The 20,055-nt window shown below is 33.2% G+C and overlaps 1 protein-coding gene and 1 pseudogene across 3 annotated transcripts; one reads left to right on the top strand and one right to left on the bottom strand.

Moving 5' to 3' along the window:
- The first annotated feature begins 389 nt into the window (after positions 1 to 389).
- Pcl (polycomb protein Pcl) lies at positions 390 to 8,812 on the top strand. Of its 3 annotated transcripts, none has more exons than XM_087404404.1 (10): positions 390 to 803; positions 2,319 to 2,461; positions 2,542 to 2,742; positions 2,842 to 3,033; positions 3,170 to 3,342; positions 3,644 to 3,839; positions 3,942 to 4,183; positions 4,294 to 4,494; positions 6,071 to 6,311; positions 7,164 to 8,812. In XM_087404404.1, the coding sequence occupies exons 2-10, from the start codon at positions 2,333 to 2,335 to the stop codon at positions 8,085 to 8,087; spliced, it is 2,499 nt and encodes an 832-aa protein (XP_087260530.1). In that variant the 5' UTR covers positions 390 to 803; positions 2,319 to 2,332; the 3' UTR covers positions 8,088 to 8,812. The 3 variants fall into 3 exon arrangements, with proteins under 3 accessions (XP_087260530.1, XP_087260531.1, XP_087260532.1); XM_087404405.1 differs by having other exon boundaries at positions 390 to 1,340; XM_087404406.1 differs by lacking the exon at positions 390 to 803 and adding an exon at positions 1,372 to 1,519.
- Positions 8,813 to 8,964: 152 nt separating this feature from the next.
- On the bottom strand, positions 8,965 to 11,137 carry LOC105146242 (nuclear cap-binding protein subunit 1 pseudogene; annotated as a pseudogene).
- Positions 11,138 to 20,055: the final 8,918 nt, after the last annotated feature.

Genomic DNA, 20,055 nt, shown 5'->3' with positions numbered 1-20,055 from the left:
TGTGAAATATTCTAAGAAATATTCTTCTAATTCTATAATTTCTAAAAAAATATCTTAAATTTTTTAAAATTTCGTCAGAAATTATAGAATAAAAAATTTTAGAAATTCTAAAAAAGATGTAAACTTTTTCGGCATTTCTGAAAAATGTCTCAATTTTCTAAAAAATGATAAAAATTAAATTCAGAAATTCTGAAAAAAGAATCTAAAATTTACATAAAAATTCTGAAAAAAAGATTTTCAATAAACATCAAAATGTGATAGTTTGACAAGATAAACAATATCGTTTAGTCGTTTCAGCCGTTTCATCGCCAGGTGTTTTCCGAAGGGTATCGCCGCAACATCGCTACGTCCCTACGCGTTTCGCAGTGTCGTCTCACGGTGGCGCGTCTGATTCGCGTAGTAGCCCAGCAAGTGTTTCCCCGAACATGGCGGACGGTGCTCGTTCGAATTTCCATGGGACACAATGAACGTGCGCCGAGCTCACCGCGGTAATGCCGATAACTGAGGGCGTGTCGTGATCGTGCAGCCCGGCCTACGTGGGTGCCCGGGGCGTCGTCGTGATCGGCGCGGCAGTGCGATACGAAGGCAGCGGAGCCAGGCTTTTGCCGCCGTCGCCCGTCGTGTCGCCGCGAGCCGCGAGTGTCTGCGCCGAGCGAGCGAGCGAGCGAGCGATCCCGAGCGAGCGTGGAACGAGCCGACCGTGGCGGGGCCCCCCCATGCTTGTGTATCGTCGAATGTCTAACCGGAGTCGAAGGATGAAGACCGCATGTAGCAGCGCGTGATTCCACGGCCGAGACGCTGAGGTACGATGTCAGGTACCGCGATCAAACCGGACTGGATCCCATCCCATCCGTGCAGCTAGTCAGCTACTCGACCCGATCCGAGCCGACACGATCCGAGCTTGGAGCCGCGCGGTGCCGGGTCGGACGCGGGTTTATTTACGACGCCGCGGCGTCCAGGACGCGCGCGACGAGCCGCCCGTCCACAAGCATCACCAACCATCGTCCCCTGTCTGGTCCCGTTTCCCGTTTCCCGTTTCCCGTCAGTCCCGTCGCCAAGGGCCGATGGGCCCTCCGAGGGTTGATGGTTCTTCCATTCCTCCTTCTCTCTCTCTCTCTCTCTCTCCTTTCTCCCTGTTTCTATCCATCCTTCGCGCCGTCCCCGTTGGATTGATCGAACCGACGCAGGGAATCGCTCGCGTAAAGAAACGTGGAGATTCCCGTAAGAGCGAAGAATACAGCCCCGTCGAACACGGTTTTCGCTGAATGCATCCGTGAACGTTGCATCGCGCGAACGGGCTCCGAGAAGCGTCACGGCGCTCTCTCCTTCGGCAAGCGAGAGTGAGTGCGCCGGACTGTTTTTTTAATGAGATGCCGATCATATGGTCGCGCGACCGCGTTCCCGTACGTCGAATTGTGTAACGTTACTCGTTGTGGCAGGTGGCGATGGACGGCATGGCGAATAATAATTTATCTGGATTTTCCTCGCACCTTTGAACGGGGACGCTCACGGCTCGTTGGTTAGCTCGAAAGCTTCTTCGAAGCGTCGTCGGTGATGTTCCGAGTCGAATCGCGTATCGTTTTGTTAATTATATTTAAGAACTTTATATATCACAGATTTATTTGCGCAAGTATTTATGATAAATCTGCAAATAGTTTTATAATAATCGTATATTTAGGATTTTAGTCAGATGTACACGATCTAAAGCTTTTAGTGTAAATTTCACTCTGAAAAATAAAATCTCATTTTGTAGAGTCAAATTTCACTCTGATGAGTAAAATCTCTTAAAGAGTTTTGAAAAAGAGTGGCTCAATTTTCTCCTTAGAGTTTACTCCAAAAAATTAGAGAGGTTAGAAGCGTGTAATAATGAAAGATATATTTGTTTTGGTCTCCCTTTTTGTATGGTCTCGCAGCATATAAAAAAAAATCATAACAAATTTCTCATACTATTGCATTGATATAATTAACTTGATGAAATAGATTTAGAAAGTGAAAGATATGAAGTAATAAATTTAAATTGCATTCTCTTATGATTATCAACAATCCATTTATATATATAGAAGTTAAAGATTTTTTACAGAGACTTATTTATAAAAGATACTGTCTCTTTATTGGTGTTAGCTTGACTCAAACCTCTAATAAATACACAATAAATAAGACTCTCAAGTTTAATGATTGAAGCTGAATCTTAGATACTTAAATAATTTTCACGCGAATTTATATATGTAGTCACATATGTAGTCATTTGAACTGAGTGTTTCTAGTAAATGTTATTCTTGATCATACTTATTATTACAGTTATACTATTTATGATTTAGAAACAGGATAGAAAATGTCAGAAACTGAAGAAAGTCTGGTAGCGCCAGATAGTACCACAAAGGAACAACGGGTTGGCTTCTGTCATGGAGATGACGTTCTTCAACACAGAGATGGCAAATATTACCTTGGTACAGTTGTCGAGGTATGAACAAACTTATATTTTTCTTTAGTGGAATTTAATAGTGTTGCAACTCACCAACACTGAACTTTACTTCTACGTAGGTGGACATGGTTAGGGAAAGATGTCTTGTCAAATTTTTGGACCTTACATCTTCCTGGTCGTTATTTAGAGAGCTGACAAAATTGGCAATGCCAGACTCGGATGTTATGTGTGTTCTTTGTAAACAATCTCAGCCTAAGACTGACAATGACATTATCGTTTGCGACAAATGTGGCCGTGGCTATCACCAATTGTGTCATCAGGTACATATTAGGAATCTTACTTGATATCTGAAATTATAAAAATAAGTTCAATTATATTAGCTGATAGAGATATAAAATATAATTATTATGCATTTGCAGCCTGAAATATCAAAACCAGAGTCAGGTAGAGATATTCACTGGATATGCAGAAGATGCATAGACAGTCAGCCGCGTACGCGTGAATCTTGCGAGCCAAAAAATTCTATGGTTAAAGCAAGCATTAGAAAAGTTTGCAGCGGTAGGGACCAACCTCAACCACCACCAGATGACATGACAAAATTGCCATATGATGTAAGTATAAAATGTATATTATTACTCAAATAAAGTTTATATAATTATATTATTTTATATATATAAAACAGAATATGCTTTAAAAATCTGTGACAATAAAAATTTTACAAGATATCATTATAACATATAATTTCAGCCTGATATGCTAAATTGGGATAATCATCACAGAGTGAACGCCGAACAAATTTATTGTTACTGTGGACTTAATGGTGAATGGTATGCACAGATGTTACAATGTGGTCGTTGTAGACAATGGTTTCATGAAAAGTGCATCAGGTGCTTAACTCATCCTTTGTACAGTGGTGATAGGTAAGCAAATATAAAAATGATTCAATTTAAATTAATATTATATATAGATTATTATTATTATTATTATTATTATTATGAAGTATGAGTTTTTAAAACGCACGGGTCATCTCAATCACTATCATCTCACTACTCATCTTACACTTCTTCATTTTAATTTTCTAATTAACTTTTTAAAATTGAGACATATATAACATATGAGGGAACTCAGGATTCATTGACGAATCAACTGCTCTCACATGTTTTCCCATACAAATTTTCTTCATATAATTTTATATAATTAAATTATTAATAATTTTTACAGATTTTATGTATTTGTTTGTTCAATGTGCAATCATGGCAAAGAATTTATTCGGCGTTTAGAAATGAAATGGGTAGATTTGGTGCACCTGATGTTGTACAATCTGACTGTTTATAACGCTAAAAAGTATTACGACTTGGACACTATTATTATACCTTACGCAAATGACAACTGGTCGGCCTTACAACTTCCAACACGGGTAGGAGTCTTCAACATTGAAATCATCTATAAAATTATTCTAATTTAAATTTAATTATAATATTTGATAATGTTTATGATGATATTGTGTGTATATTTTTAGATTAAAAATGTCAGTCTCGATGTACGTAGGCAATCAATATTAACAGCATTGACAACCAATAGAAACAGGTTTAAATGTGGTAAAGAAATAAAAAAGCGTACTACAATATGGGGCCTCCGTGTTAGACTGCCACCACCTTCTCCATTTATCAGTTTACCAATATCTGGCGAAATAGATGATTCTGTATTACGTAGATGTTGGGCTGGTAATAAAAGACTGCAATACCTTCCTCCGTCAACAGAGTTAGTATAATATACATAATATCATAAATTATATAAAATATAAAATCAATTATTTATTTTTAGCATAAATACATTAACGTTTATGTAATGCGTAAAACTTATTATTTCAGTCCGGTGATTTTGCCAGAAATTACAAAACAATTGATTGCATTAAAGCAAAGGGTGGCAGAGGATGTAGAAATACCTGTAAGTCCTACACTTATAGCAATGCGAGGTACAATTTATCAAAATTCGGAAGCAGAGCAAAGTTCATGTCCAAGTCCACCTCCATTAACAGAATCCAGTCAATCAATAGAATCGTTAAGAAACAGGTATATTATTTTTACACATATATTTATTTACTTTTATTTTATTAAACTGTTCTTTTTTTTAAATCAATATAAGTTTATCTATTTCTATTGTTAGCTATTATTAGCCTATATATATATATATATATATATATATATATATATATACACACACACACACACAGGGTTCTCGTATCGTTCAATTTTTTTAGATATTTTCGATATATTGACGACAAAATATTTCAAACAAGTTTTTAATGAAGAATTAATTGCGTAAGAAAAATTTGAAAATTATTTATTTTTTAACAAAAAGTTAAAAGTCAACTTAGGTTTTTTTTAATGAAACTATATATTTTTCTTTTTATATTATAATACACACAAATAAATTCAATGATTTAACATCATGTTTTGATTATTTGATTTGAAGGTAATTTTAGCGAATTAATATTTGAAATATAATTATTTGAAGATAATTTTAGTTAATATTTGAAATATAACTCTCATGATTCTGTCGTCGATACTAAAAAGTGAGACCCAAACATAACGAACCATGTTAAGAACATACAAAATCAAAGAGAAACATACAAGATTCTGTTGGTGAAATATGATGAGATATAATTACGGAACCTGTTTATCATGTTTAATGCTGTATGTTACATATTCGAGGATGAATCGCTACTTTCATATCGAAAAAATGGATATGATATTATTAATACTTGATGAATATAAAAGAAATGCACGTGAAACTGTCGCTATTTATAATAAGCAATACAATACGGATAGAGTTCCTTCCGTGAAAAAATTTTTTACAATATTGTGCATTCTTTACACATAAAGAATTTCTAGATGAAAGACTCAATATATGAATAATATTATTTCTATCTATTTTTGTTAATATGGTCATATTTGTTTATGTTGGGTCTCATTACTTTATGTATCAACGATAGAGCAACAACACATCATGAATTATGTTTTAAATATTATAATTAAATTATCATGAAAGATCTAATGATTAAGAAGATACATAGTAATGTATTATCTTTTGTGTACTATAATAATATAAAAAAACAAATATATAATTCTCCATTTAAAGAAATATATTTTAATATTTTTTTATATGAACAATTTTAAAAATTTTTTTATGCAGTTAATTCTTCATTAAAAAAAAATAAACTTTTTACTCGAAATATTTTGTCAATATTTTACCGAAAATATCTCAAAATCGTAACGATTGATACGATCCCCTGCATATATATTGTATTGTAGAAATTTATACGAGTGGAGTGAATGCGTGTAAAACATATGAAAAGCGAGAGACAGTAAAAAATCTAGATGCTAGATCGATGACAGAATACGAAACTTTATTTTTATAGCAATTATAGTCTAAGCGCATAGAAGTTTAAATATTTCAGTGTAAATAAAATGTCTTTATTCGATTTCACATTATAATTTCAACGTTTTTTTTTTTTGATATCTCTACTCGTATTACACTTATAATTCATACAACATATACATGTATTCAAAATAAAAACATGAAATAAAACATTATTTTAATACATCTTAAAATCTTCTATTAGACAATTTTAAATTATTTTTATAGATATTGCAACATAGGCGGCGGTTTTGTAAAAAAGTCATTCCCATTTCCTAAATTGAGTGTTCAAAAAAGACTTCGTCGTCTATTAGCATTAAGCAGTTCACGAAGAATGTTACGTAAGAAGAAAAGAGAAAAAGTAAGTGAAGGTAGTAGTAAGGAAACATCATTGGAAGACAGAGAAGCAAGATACAGAAAAGCAAGAATATTATTGAAGAATGCCATTGCCAAAGTAAAGGAAAGGAAGGTAAAATTGCATATTCATGTATATAAAAGCGTGATAAATAGTCATTTAACTTTATTATCTGTCAATTTAGAATAAAGAATATATATAAGATAGGACTCCTAATAATTGTAAAAATATAATACAGATTTAAGGGGGCTACTTTGGAGTCAGCGCGATAAGAAGTGCAATCTACACTTATATAATCATTAATAGTATAATGTGTATTAAAAGATGTTAGTTTGAATGTTTCGGCTATCGGTTTTAACCATCTTCAACAAATACATAATTAGTATATTAACAAAGAATATCTTCTATCCAGTCGGAAAGTGAGAAAAGCATAAACATTGCAAAGAAGTTGCCTGTCTTCTTGGTTAACAAGTGATTGCGTTTTAATAAAGTTATTAAGAATTAAAATTACGTAAAGTTAACATTGAAATTGTACAAAGAAAATGCTTACCTCAATCCTATATAACGCTGCAGTTAAGTATATTACAATATTGAGTAAATGAAAAAGATTTGTATAATATAAAACACGTAGGATACATCACAATCCTTACAGTTTATTTTATAAACGACGTTTCTTTTTTGTTCTTTGGGCGTCAGATCTTTATCGACTTTCAGCGTCAAATTTTTATTGAATCGAAACGTTCAACATCTTTTAATACACATTATACTATTAATGATTATGTGTAGATTGCGCACCTCTTACCGCGCTGATTCCAAAGTAGCCCCCCTTAAATCTGTATTATATTTATTATCTGTCTTCAGGAAAAATAAAAAAGATTGACTATTGCATCATATTTTTTACTAAGCGAAATGCCTCCTTGTATACAAGAATGATAAATAATGTTATTCTCATTTCTGTTAATACAGAGCAAACCACAGAGCTCAGAAGCATCCGATTTACCGCCAACACCTCCAACTTCTGTTTCTGGACCGCCAACACCACCAGCTACAACATCAGGTATATCCGAACTATCCGTGCCTAGTTCCGTGGATCTAATGCATCCTCTGCCACCTTCGACGCCTGCAGACACAAGTGGAGATGAGACCAGTTCAAGAGGAACTCTTGATTCTTTTATTCCACTACCCAAAGATTTTGAAGGAAAGAATAATCCATTCAGTGATTTAGTGGGCACGCCTTGTAGCATTAATCAAGCAAACTCGAGTACACCGTTACCTTATAATCAGTGTCCCATCACCTTGCCTCTGCCACTGACACCTGTGATCTCGCAACCGCCAGTGGTACGTCCAGCCAAGAGGCAGTTATCGGAAAAAGACATTATCATTGATAGAAACGGGCAAGTAAAACGTAGAAGACAACATCGACGAGGACGACCACCTGTCCAACAGCAAGTCCAGCAACAATTTCAGCATACCGCTAGTAAAACGGCAACTATTACACCGGCTCGTAATAATGAAATTAAAAGTGAATTTGCCAGGAATTTAAGAAGTTCATTTAATGGTGCCTCGAGCAGTGCAAATAGTCAAATTGGGAATTGTGTGGATTATGCTTTAAATGGTAGAAGATTGAGACAACGGCAAAGTAATGATAAATTACCTCCCCCCGATCCACAACCACAAAGAAAGAGCAGTATATCTTCATCTCCAAAGTGTTCGCCTGTGAAGCAAAGTGCACCTGACATATCTCTGGACGATCTGAAATCATCGGTGAATATTTACTTCGGTGCAGCTAATAGAATAGCTGCTGGTGAAAAGTTTATCATCAAAGCGAAGAGGATAGGGCCAAACGGTCAGACACAATACCTCATCGAATGGGAGGGACTCAATACTTAACGGTAAATAATCCGCTTACTACGAATATATTACGCAATCGTATACAACTTTTCAGTTGAAATCAAGCGTAAGATGGCGATCACTTCCTCGACATTTTATAATCAATTCTCTCGATTTGCTTTTACGGCAAAATGATTGTGATCGATTGTTTTGCGTTACATGCACTGCCACTTGTTACGTACATTTCATTAAAATGTATGTATTTATCGGCGTAGAATATGTGAATGTTCTTGTAAACGTACATTTCTCATTTTATTAAATTATTAATCTGAATCTTGTGCGAGAGATTTTTGTTACGCACAATAGATATTATTGTTAGACGATGAATTTATTGCAGAATTTAAAATAAAATTGCTTTATCGAATAGTGTGTCAAATTATATTAAAAAGACGATTTTTTTACGTTTATTTATATTTTTAACCATAAAAGTATACGCTCCATATTTATCGACGTGTACACCTCATCGTTCATACACACATCTATTATATATAATTAAACGAATATACACACCGAAATATACTTGTTTGAAAAAAAACGTTTGCAAGAACAATCGGATGTATTGCTTATCAACTGTAAATAGTGTAGCATAGTAGACTTGCGGAAGTATTGAAGTACGATGTAAATCATGCGAGAAAAAAATTCCGTACAATTTACATTCGTTACAGAAAGATTGGCCAATCGTCTTCTCTAAATATCACTGCTAAACTGCGAATAACAAAAATAAATTGAATTAGATATTTGACAAAAAAGTGAATTGAACTAGATATTCTTATACTAACGTACTAGCGAATGTTAGTGGTTAGTAGTAAAGAATAAAATAAAGCAGACATCCTGCGCAAAGGTTATTTTTCAATACACTTGTAGAGATAATCGTCGCTTTCTGTAATTTCATTGTCTTGAGTTACATTTTACTTATCTTTTCTGTACTATACATGACAATACGATGCAAATCAAAATTTCTCTTAATGAACAAATAAAAATTTATCTTAATTTGTACATTTATAAATTAATTTTTACATGTATGATATTGAATGCATGAAAGGAACGCAGTCATAATATTTTTCATAATTAAAAATAATAAAAAAGGCTCTGTACTTATAAACAAAAGGTATAAAAGAAAGGCAAAGAGCCAATAATGTATAAAAGAATTTTAATTTAAATAAGCAAAATTAATACAAAACAATTAAAATAAAATAAAACTTTTTTTTTTTATAAACACTCCAAAAATGTACTTTATTGTTACTTAGCTTATTGATTTAAATGTACTTTGATATAAACATAGTATTTGTATGTTATTTTATGCTCATAGAGAAACAAATTGATGAAAGACGTCCAAAATATGAGGATCAAGGTCCGGAGTGAACAGTAAAGTTTCCAGAGTCGAGGAATACTTTTGTACTTGTTCTTGATGAGATAAAAAAATTTGTTGCAATCTCCCTATAGTCCATTTGTACCAATGTGTGTTATAGTCAATTCCGTCTGTGTCACAACGCACTAAATGTTCTGATAGGATCATTATAAAACGCTGAAATATAATGAGAAATAAATTTTTCTGCTTGTGCAGCTTCCAACTTTTCCTCCTTCCGTTCTACTTCATCTTCTGATGGTCTTTCCCTATTTCTCTTTTTATTATTGTCCTCCTCATCTGAAGAGGAACCTGATCTACTTTCTGCTCTCCTCAATTTCTCCCTTGCATCTATTAATTCCGTACTCAACTTCGTCACATGTTCATTTTACGTATTGTCAAATGCAATATTTCCCAAATATATAACTTTGTGAACTCCGATGCCATTTCTTTGGAAAATATCCAGTTGGCGATTGCACATTCAATGATACCAGTTTTTAAAAACTTGTCCGTTAGACTTGTCCGTTACTATTTGATAATGATTCTTCCACAAAGCGTACATGTTTCTTAATGTACATATTTGTGCTTCTTCCGTTTCAGCAAGCATCTTGAAAATATCATGAAATTTTATTATAGCTGCAAAACTGTGACTAAAACTTTTCGAACCGAGGTTCAGTAAAGATTGTACAAAGACGTCGATCTTTAATGTAATTATTTGTTTCTTCGTTTTCTCTAGGTAATGTATTTAATATAGCTAATATATCTTCCGATGTACCTTTATTTTTTATAGAATCTATTAACTTAACTGCTGCATCCGAACCAGGGAGTGAATTACCTTTAGGTGTATATTTATACACAGGCTCGGGAACTGCTGGAATCAAATCTGTATACGAATCGAATCCTTTGATAATATGACAATCTTAAAGCCTTGAGCAGAACTTCCCGTATAAATTTTGGTCTTGGATGTTCTGCATCGCGTTGTAAGCAGGAATCCCAATCTTCCCAACGGAATTGGAAGTTGCTTAAATGATATGCGAACCACCAAACAAAACGGTCGAAAGCAGTAGCTGCCATACTATCTATACGACGAAACAGAATCTCTGTAGCTTGCGCTAGTATCTGTGGCATAGTTGAAGGCTGTAATTTGCAGAGTTCTATCAAAATTGATCCATAACAAATCTCCAAATGTTTTGGAGTAGGCAACCGAAATAATTCACCAAATATTACTTCGACAATACAATAGTCTAAAGGAATTTTGGCTTTGAATGGAAAGTTTAATAGTTGTACAGCACAATCTTTTCTTTCAAAATAACAATTGTTAATGATCTGTCGTAGATGTTCTTCTATCAAAAATCTCTCAATAGCATGACTTCCCGGTAATAATGATCCTTCAGCAGGGCAATCTGTATAATCGAACATACGAAAAACGACAGTGGGCAATGGATAAGAATAAGATTTATGGTGTGGAGACGGCAGTGGATAAATTATGTTGTAACGCTTCACACAGAATCGAATCAAACGCAAGATAGAGTCGTGGAATATGTTTCTCGGCCCAATTAATAGATGCAAGGGAGAAATTGAGGAGAGCAGAAAGTAGATCAGGTTCCTCTTCAGATGAGGAGGACAATAATAAAGAGAGAAATAGGGAAAGAACATCAGAAGATGAAGTAGAACGGAAGGAGGAAAAGTTGGAAGCTGCACAAACAGATCAGAAAAATTTATTTCTCATTATATTTCAGCTCATTATATTTTATAATGATCCTATCGGAACATTTAGTGCGTTGTGACACAGATGGAATTGACTATAACACACATTGGTATAAATGGACTATAGGGAGATTGCAACAGGTTTTTTTATTTCATCAAGTACAAAAGTATTCCTCTATTCTGGAAACTTTACTGTTCACCCGCACCTTGATCCTCATATTTTGGATGTCTTTTATCAATTTGTTTCTCTACGAGCATAAAATAACATATAAATACTATGTTTATATCAAAGTACATTTTTAAGTTATTAAGCTACATCAAAGTACATTTAAATCAATAAGCTAAGTAACAATAAAGTATATTTTTGGAGTGTTTATAAAAAAAAATGTTTTATTTTATTTTAATTGTTTTGTATTAATTTTGCTTATTTAAATTAAAATTCTTTTATTTTTCATAATATTTTTATGAATCAGACTCTTATCGATCAGTGTACTTGAGACGGTGAAGATACAGATTTAGCATTGCTCATTATTATACAAGACTAAGAGAAAATGGCACATCTGTTTCATACCATTTGAAATTAAATGAACGGCACACTGAATATGTAAGTAATTGGCCAAGTTATCTGTGCAAAAGTAATACCGTAAATATGAACTACTCAAAACTGTGTTAATATGCACACATACGTGAGTTCATAATTGTGTAGTTATGCACTGTAAAAAACGATCTTTATGCATTAAACAATTAAAAAGCTAAATTATGATTGTACATAAATATATTGGTATTTAAACTATCAATGTAACACAGTTAGATATAGTAGTCAGTAAATGTAACAGTGTCGCAAATTATCTTACAATAATTTTTGATACAAATTATTTTATACAACAACTCCGGATCCTGCTGGGATTATTATGTAAGACGCATTTTGTACCTCAAATTGCACAGAATCTATGGTCAACTTACTAATCAGAAAATATAAGCAATTATAAGCGATGTAACGTATAGACATTGCAGTAGCAGCCATTATTAAAGTCTCAAATCAAAAGAGCTTATTAGAAATGCGAACTCTAAGCACTTCATTTTCGGTCTACCATGAATTATAGAAATTCACTCTTATAGTAGATAACTTTATTTTATATTTTGCAAAAAACATATTTTTATTCATGACGCATTGCTAATAGAAAATTCACATAATATATAAATTCTTATTTCTTATTTTCTATTTTTTTTTTTAATAAACGGAAATTTTATCGGAAATAGAAATTTTAGATATGAACATAGTCTCTTACGTATGATTCATAATAATATTTTAGAAGCGCATTACATTTTACATTTTCATTACATTTACATTTTTTAATATAATTCTTATCAAATTTTGCTTAAAGTTAATGAGATCGATATTATTCTAGATAATTTTATTTCGAATTTCTCAATAACTTAAAATGACGAATTCATAAAAAAGAAAACTCATGCTCGAATCAACATTATAAAACATAAGTATTCATCGACGCTATTTATTTAAACTTTTTAAATGCAATGCAACGGCACTTTTGCATTTTATTTTCTTGGAAGAGGCTCAAGCAATCTGAGGCCACTGTGGTATGAAATGAGAGATTACGAATTATCTTCTTATGTAGTAAGATTTTATACAAGTCAAACAATGTGTCAAAATTTTCGAATCTTCTTTTTGTCAACCTTTAGATAAATAATTTTCATAAAATATATACAATAATATAGATTTCTTTTATAAATTTTGGTTCACATCTGGAATCACATTTTATATATATGTATATACACAGGGTGTCTCAGAAATAAGGTAAGAGTCGCATTCGAGGCGTAGAATGGGTCAAGGGAACAAAAAGGTCTGATACCATTTTGAGCTAATGTGCGGTGAAGCCGCGTCGCGAATTCGTAGCATATCGCGCCTCACTCGACAGTGGCGATGATGGCTTGCATATTGTCTTATACGTTTCCTTTTTTAATTTGAAAATTACGACATTGAATATCTCAACGAATATCTTAAAATGGTATTAGATTTTTTTGTTCCCTTTGATCCATTCTACGCTCCCAATGCGGCTCCTACCTTATTTCTGAGACACCCTGTGTATATATATATATATATATATATTAGGTGTTGGAATTAATTCGTAGCGTTTTTTAATGAAAGAATGTTATTTATTTCACATGAGCATTAAAAAATACATTAATGAAAGTACTTCCCATCACTTGTAAAACGCTACGAATTAATTCCAACACCTAATATATGTATATATAATGTTAAAAAATCAATTGTATGTATATAATATATAATGACATATATCATATATAATTATATATTTTATGTATGAACATATGAATGTATGTATTATTATTTTATATATACATACATAATCGCGGAAATTATACATTTTTTATGTGTTATAATTTCAAGAACATCTTTTTCGATTCATACCACAGCACACTCTATTGATATCATCTCCTCTAGAGTGATACGTAGGTAATATTGGACGAAGACAAGAAATGAACACTGCCAAATTTCTAAGTTATATTTAATAAATAACATCGTGTTGCGCTATATATGTATAATGGCGTTTAATTAAATGGAATTGCGATTTATATTTAGCATCGCGCGTTATTTCACGCGTAAATTTGCGGAGACGTATCGCTAACTCGCGACGAAATTTCAACGAAACCGTTTCATATCTACACGCATCCAAATCTTATGAAAGTAAAACAAATTGTAAATTTTAGCGTTTCTCGCATTTGATGTAAGAGATGGCGTACGGGAAACAAAAACTCAAATGATTTAAAATTCAAATTGTGTAATTGAGAAATTGAAGAAGTGTTTGATACATTTTTCTATACCGTAATCTCTAATTGCATGATTACATAAAGGCCAAATCTAGGACATAAAACATTAAAAGAGACACAAACATAGATTGTCCAGAGTATTTAATGCTTGCGTTAAAACAAATTGTAAACTATAAGTTTGTAAAAACATACGCTCTCTGACCCTGACATGATTTGTTGATACTTTGTTTTCTTTATAAGTACGAAGTGCCGTTATGTGATAACTAATTATATCTACTTGGATGTCTACCTGTATAATCAAGATTTAAATTATTAATATTTATTTGAATCGACAATGATGAAATGGCTAGATATAAATTGCCAAGTTTTTTCTCAGAAAAAACTAATAGTGCTGTTATTACCAAGAGTAGTTATGATTATACCAATTGAAAGAACTGATATTTATTAATTCGTATGAAAAAATTGATGCTTATTAATTTATCAAGTCAGATTCAGTCGAGTATTACAGAGAAAAGCAAGAACTAGGGGCATCTTTTTCATCAGATAATTTTCGTTAGATAATTTTTATTTAATCTTGTTTTGTGTTTCTAGATTTGTTCTTGAAAAAATATTCCCAAACAATATAATTATGTGTTGTGATGTTTATGAAAATGTTTGTTTCTAAAATGCGCGAGAGCAGCATTGTGAATTTTATGGCAGTATTCATAGTTCGTTCTTGTTTTAAGACCATCTTAAGTAATGTATAGAGATACTAATTACAGTTCTCTGATTGGCTCATGACATCTTAAGACTGTACTTAAGACAATCTCAAATATAAGAATCGATTATGAATATCGGCCTTAGATTCTGCCCATCTCCCGGTTTAAACGTTTTATGCTAAAGCGATGCGAGACAATTCCGTCAACGATCCGTTGCCGTTTCTTTCCTTTTATTATTATATGCTTAAGTAGGATAAACGAAGGACACTGTATCGCATCGATGCGTTATTAATGATTTAAGGCGATCGACTATGCGTTCCAACATCGAGTCATCTTCATGACTTTGCAGCGTTTTTTGTACGAGACGTTTTACATATGATTTCTATGTGTCTAGGGCGAACGATTTTCGCGATCTTCGAGGCCCGAGTCGTTTAGATTTCTATCGAGCGCAGAAATTGGAAAGGAGAGAGCCATTAACCCTTACCCTACAAAAAGGATCACTATTGACCCGAGCGATTTCTGTTCTTCGAGTCTTTCGGTGATTATAAATTATACTACATTTTATTATTTTCCAAAATAAAATTCCAATATTTATTCTAGAAAGTTGAAAGTATGTTGATGAATTTTTAGAGATTTTTTTTAATCATTCTGAATACATGAAAAAAACGGACGAATTCTAGTGCCTCCGTTTGTATAGATGAGGCACCAAATTGTACTCTTGTGGGGTAAGGATTAAAGTTAACGCCGCGTATAAGTTCATGCTTGCTCGCGCGGATTTTAATCGCCGCAGTGAAATACGGTCCGTTCGTCTCGTAGAACCGAGGAAGATGTTGTCTAGTTAATTATCGCTGTCGCGAGACGAAGTTCACGTTTGGCCATGCATGAATCGGCGGCGCGTCCGTACGTGTCTAATCGAAGCGGAATGTTCGCCGCGCGACGAGGAAGATTCATAAGAAGGCGAAAAGTTATACTGCCAGTATCATGTGTGTACATATTATATGACTCCTACATCCTCTTCTCCCCCATTTTTTAACATATAAATATCTTTACAAATACACACTCAGTGTAGCGCATATAGTTGATACGTTATATTACCGTTTGTATATGATGATTACAGAGCGTGCGATAACGAGTTTGAGCCAAGCTCGGCGTGTTACTTCCAGAGCGGATCCCACCGTCGCCGCTCTCGGCGGCGTGTTCTAGTGTTCTTCGTTATGAGATTTCAATTGCGAGACGTAGAAATTACGATTATCTCAGCATTCGCGGTGCGTCCTCGACTGCAAGGGGAATCAAGATTCTTTAAGTAAGAGCTTGGACACCGATTAGACAATTTTTTATTGATCCGTCATGTATTTCAGGCTAACGAAGGAATTTATATTTTATTGTTTACTTTATCGATTTAGTCATTATGGTAAAAATAATATTTATGTATATGCATTATTGAATTAAATTCATTTTTTTAACTCGGAAATAGTCATCTGTTTTTATACCTTGGCGAGAAAATGGCGAGAAAAAGTAAAATTGTTGTAAAATTGTTTATCATATTTTCTTCCTTTTCATAAGTATTCTTATCTTTAAATATGCAATTTCATCGAAAATTTGCATTAAAAATAGTGTTTTATCAATTAACATTTTTATTTTTTTTTAAATATTATCATAATAAGTTATTTAATATTTAATATGTGCGTTTAATAAAAGAACTCCAAGTTTAAAAAAAAATCGGATGACTACTTCCGTTAAATAATATTTTATTGCGGAAAGAACGATTTTGCTGAAGTATCTTTAAAAATTTAAGTAAATACCGATTTGAAAATTTTATTGAATTGTTAAAATAATTATTATCGCTCAAAATGATTACTAGAATGTCGAAACTTTACAGCATTACTCATCATACTTAAGTTTCTCACATAATTATTTTAATAGCTCAACCAAATTATTTTCAGATCTATTTACACTTTTAGATACTTTAATATAGATACTTAAATCGTTCTTTCCATGTGATTTCCAAATTCTTACTTAAGGAACTCTAAGAAAAACTTTAATTGAGTGTTCTTGGAGTCATTTTATTCATACAATTCGGAGATTCGTGTGATAATCAATCCCGATTTGGTCCTCGGTCTCTCGCCGAAATGAAAATCATTGGAAAAAAAGCGCTTTAGTCAATGCATTAAATTAGCAAGCTGTTAGTTGTAAATTTAGAGTATTTTACGTTGTTGAGTGAAACGTTCTCCGATTGATCGGATTATTCAACAGGATCGGTTGTAAAGAAAATTTTGGATACGTTTGGAACATATTATACGTTGTGAATTATTTCATCGTAATATTAACTAAATCAAAAAAGGATAAGATCATCTCAAGTTGTCGATTGTAGTTGTGATTTTGCAATCACAATGCAAAAACAATTATTTTAAGGACATAATGTTATTTTGCGATGCTTGAAAGATGTATATGTACGAAATTGATTAATTTTCTTCGATATTTTATAAGATAGTCCAATTTGAATGCTGATTGCCTGAATACGAAATATGTCATGATTCGTTGTGTGCCGAAAGGTACCATTTATTTGTCAAAAATATTGTATTTATACAATCGGCAGTTTTGTTCTGTAGCGTACTCGATTGGAGGCAAAAGAAAAGTGTGTCGATCGTTTCTGACCGCCAAAAGATTAATTATTTATTAGTTCGATGTAAAAGTGATGTACAACGCGTGTCACAAGTTTTTTTTGTACCAGCAACGTGTTCGTAATAAATTCTATCCTTATAGATAAATTAATAATAGTTTCGACAATATCATACTGTAAGAATTTCCGCGGGGTGTTCATGATTTCGTGATTCGACATGATTTTCACAACGAAAGATCCAATCGACAACGTCCACGTGTCAACGACGTTGGTAGTCCTTATCGTTCGAAGAAGAAAAAAAGAAAAAAATGAAGAAAAAGAAGAGGGGAGAGAACTCGTCGCTCGCAGTCCAAATTCGTAGGGGTTATTTTAGGTAGTAAGATTTCTTGACACGCGATTTTGCAACTAGTTAATAAATTTTAGAAGCAAGGGATCGATTGTCAATCTTGGACAATGAAAATTATAAAAATAAGCAAATTCACTATCAAGAAAAATATATTAAAAAATATCTTTTCTTTTCAAATTAATTGCGTTGAAAGTCCGACAACCATATCGGCACGCAATTGTCATTTCTAAAATTAATTCATTTATATGAATATATATATAATAGTTCAACATCTCAACATTCAGACCATAGCGCTTCGTATTTGAAGTTATCTTTCCTTTTTGTCGGATATAATATTTATTTCACTGAAATATATCTTCATTTAAATACAACGAAATAAAATTTTGTTCTTGGAAGAAAATTAATCTATTTTATTTTTTTTTACAATTAATAAGATATATGAGCTGTTTGATATAAGTAGAGGTCATCTTTTGTTTAACTTTTTTTTTAATCAAAAGTTTGATTTATTTATCAAAGTCATTGACTTATCAAACTGCTTGCGTATTTTATAGAAGTATTATATATTTTGTCTTCACAGTCAAATTTTTTTATAACCAATAAATATCGAAGATAATGTTATATTTGCTTGCAAATATTTTGATTTTTTTTCTTAATAGATGTCAACCAATGGCTGCGCTCAATAGAGAAAATAGCTTTTTGCACCTGTTATAAAATTCTTTAATATGATTGATTTTGCTTTTAGTTTTTTATTGAATCTAAACGTATAAACCTAAACATATTAAAGAATTTTACAGCAAATGCAAAGCTGTTTTCTCTGCTGAATGCATTAAAATTATATAGATATATTCTAATAATTTTGCTTACTTTTGTAAAATTAAAGATATCGCAATCGATTCTCAGCTGAGAGCTGAAATGGATTGCTGAGCCGAGATAATCGATTCTGTAATCTTTTATGCGGAGAAACTGCGACTGTAAAATGCGCGAAAACGTGAACATGAAGTGTGTATGTATATTCCGAATGCGAATACGTTTGATTTGCCTCTCGTATGTATGTGTGTGTGTGTGTGTATGCGTGTGTGCGTGTATGTGCATGCGTGTGTGTGTGTGTGTATGTGCATGCGTGTGTGTGTGTGTGTGTGTGTGTGTGTGTGTGTGTGTGTGTATACTTTTATGTACGTGCACGATAAACTCTTCGAAATTAATAATTTGTCATCGTAAAGGTGAGACAACGCGACATAGAAACAAAGCGAGATAAATACGTCTGCCCCGATTCTCCGGTATTCGATTGGGAAATTCTGCGGAAATGTCATCGTTTGCGATATCTCGGCTTTATCTTTTTTTTTTATTCCTGTTTCTTTTTCACCATAGCCCTGTTCTTTTTGGCTGAACTTTTGCACTAGTTCATTTTTCTTCCTCTTTTTTTCCCTCCTGGAGAGAAAACGAAGAGAGATGAACTGGTGCAAAAGTTCAGCCAAAAAGAACAGGCCTCATGAATCACAATTCGCGAGATCGGGGAGACGTTTCGGCCGTTCCGCAAAGATTGTGATGTGTGATAGAACCACTTATTTCCGCAGATCTCCGAATTTACGTTTCTGCGTATATTTCCATTTTTAATGTTAATTCAGCAATAGACTCTGTATATACATCGCCTGCGCTGCGTATGAATATTGCGATCGATTGTTCTGGTTGATATCCCTCTTGTAGCCTCCGAATCGTTCAAAGGTTCTCAGAATCCTCGGGACAGAAGCTGATCGATGTGTCATTAGTCTAGTTTCCACCGAAGCATTAATTTACACTTAATGCGGCGTAAAACCAAAATTTAAGTCGATAAAAACTCATGTTTGTGGGAAAAAAATGTTTCATATATAATTATATATGTATGAATATATTATATATATTATATATATGTAAAATTGACATATTTTATATACAATTATATATAAAATATGTCCATATACATAATATTTTTCCCGGGGATGCGTTAGATTACGCTTATTCACTCTCGCTTCGATCCACAAGGAAACGGCGTACTATATCGAATTAAGGACTTTAGGAAACTAGACCATTGATCGATGAGTTCTGGCGTGACTGAAAAAAAATTACCATCATTCTCCATACATTGTACATACTATCATCGCTCAGCCCATTCGGAGTTTCCTTGAGATAAACTGCCAGACTGTTCCAGAAATTCGTTCGTTGATTTTTCAGTCGAAGCAAAAATATTTACCGTAGAATTCTTCCTCGCAATCATGTACAAAGCACGTACGGCGTTTTTATGAGTCGCGATTCTATTATCAATTCAACAAGACGTTGCGATAAAAGGAGATCGGAGGAAACGGAGAGGGATTCGACCATTACATTTTTATGTTTGTAGTATGTATGGATATGTATACAGAATGCGCTCCGGAGTTATCGCCGTTCGACCGATTTGTGGGATTCTC

The sequence above is a fragment of the Acromyrmex echinatior genome, chromosome 3 (assembly GCF_024713525.1).
Source record: "Acromyrmex echinatior isolate Ae372 chromosome 3, ASM2471352v2, whole genome shotgun sequence".
Lineage (NCBI taxonomy): Eukaryota > Metazoa > Arthropoda > Insecta > Hymenoptera > Formicidae > Acromyrmex > Acromyrmex echinatior.
The sequence above is the reverse complement of the archived record's forward strand: the minus strand, read 5'-3'. Positions and strand labels throughout refer to the sequence as shown.

Coding starts and splice junctions, on each gene's coding strand:
- Pcl (XM_087404404.1), top strand. CDS start 2,333: ATGTCAGAAACTGAAGAAAGTCTGGTAGCGCCAGATAGTACCACAAAG. Junction 2,743..2,841: donor ATCACCAATTGTGTCATCAG/GTACATATTAGG, acceptor ATGCATTTGCAG/CCTGAAATATCAAAACCAGA. Junction 6,312..7,163: donor CCAAAGTAAAGGAAAGGAAG/GTAAAATTGCAT, acceptor CTGTTAATACAG/AGCAAACCACAGAGCTCAGA.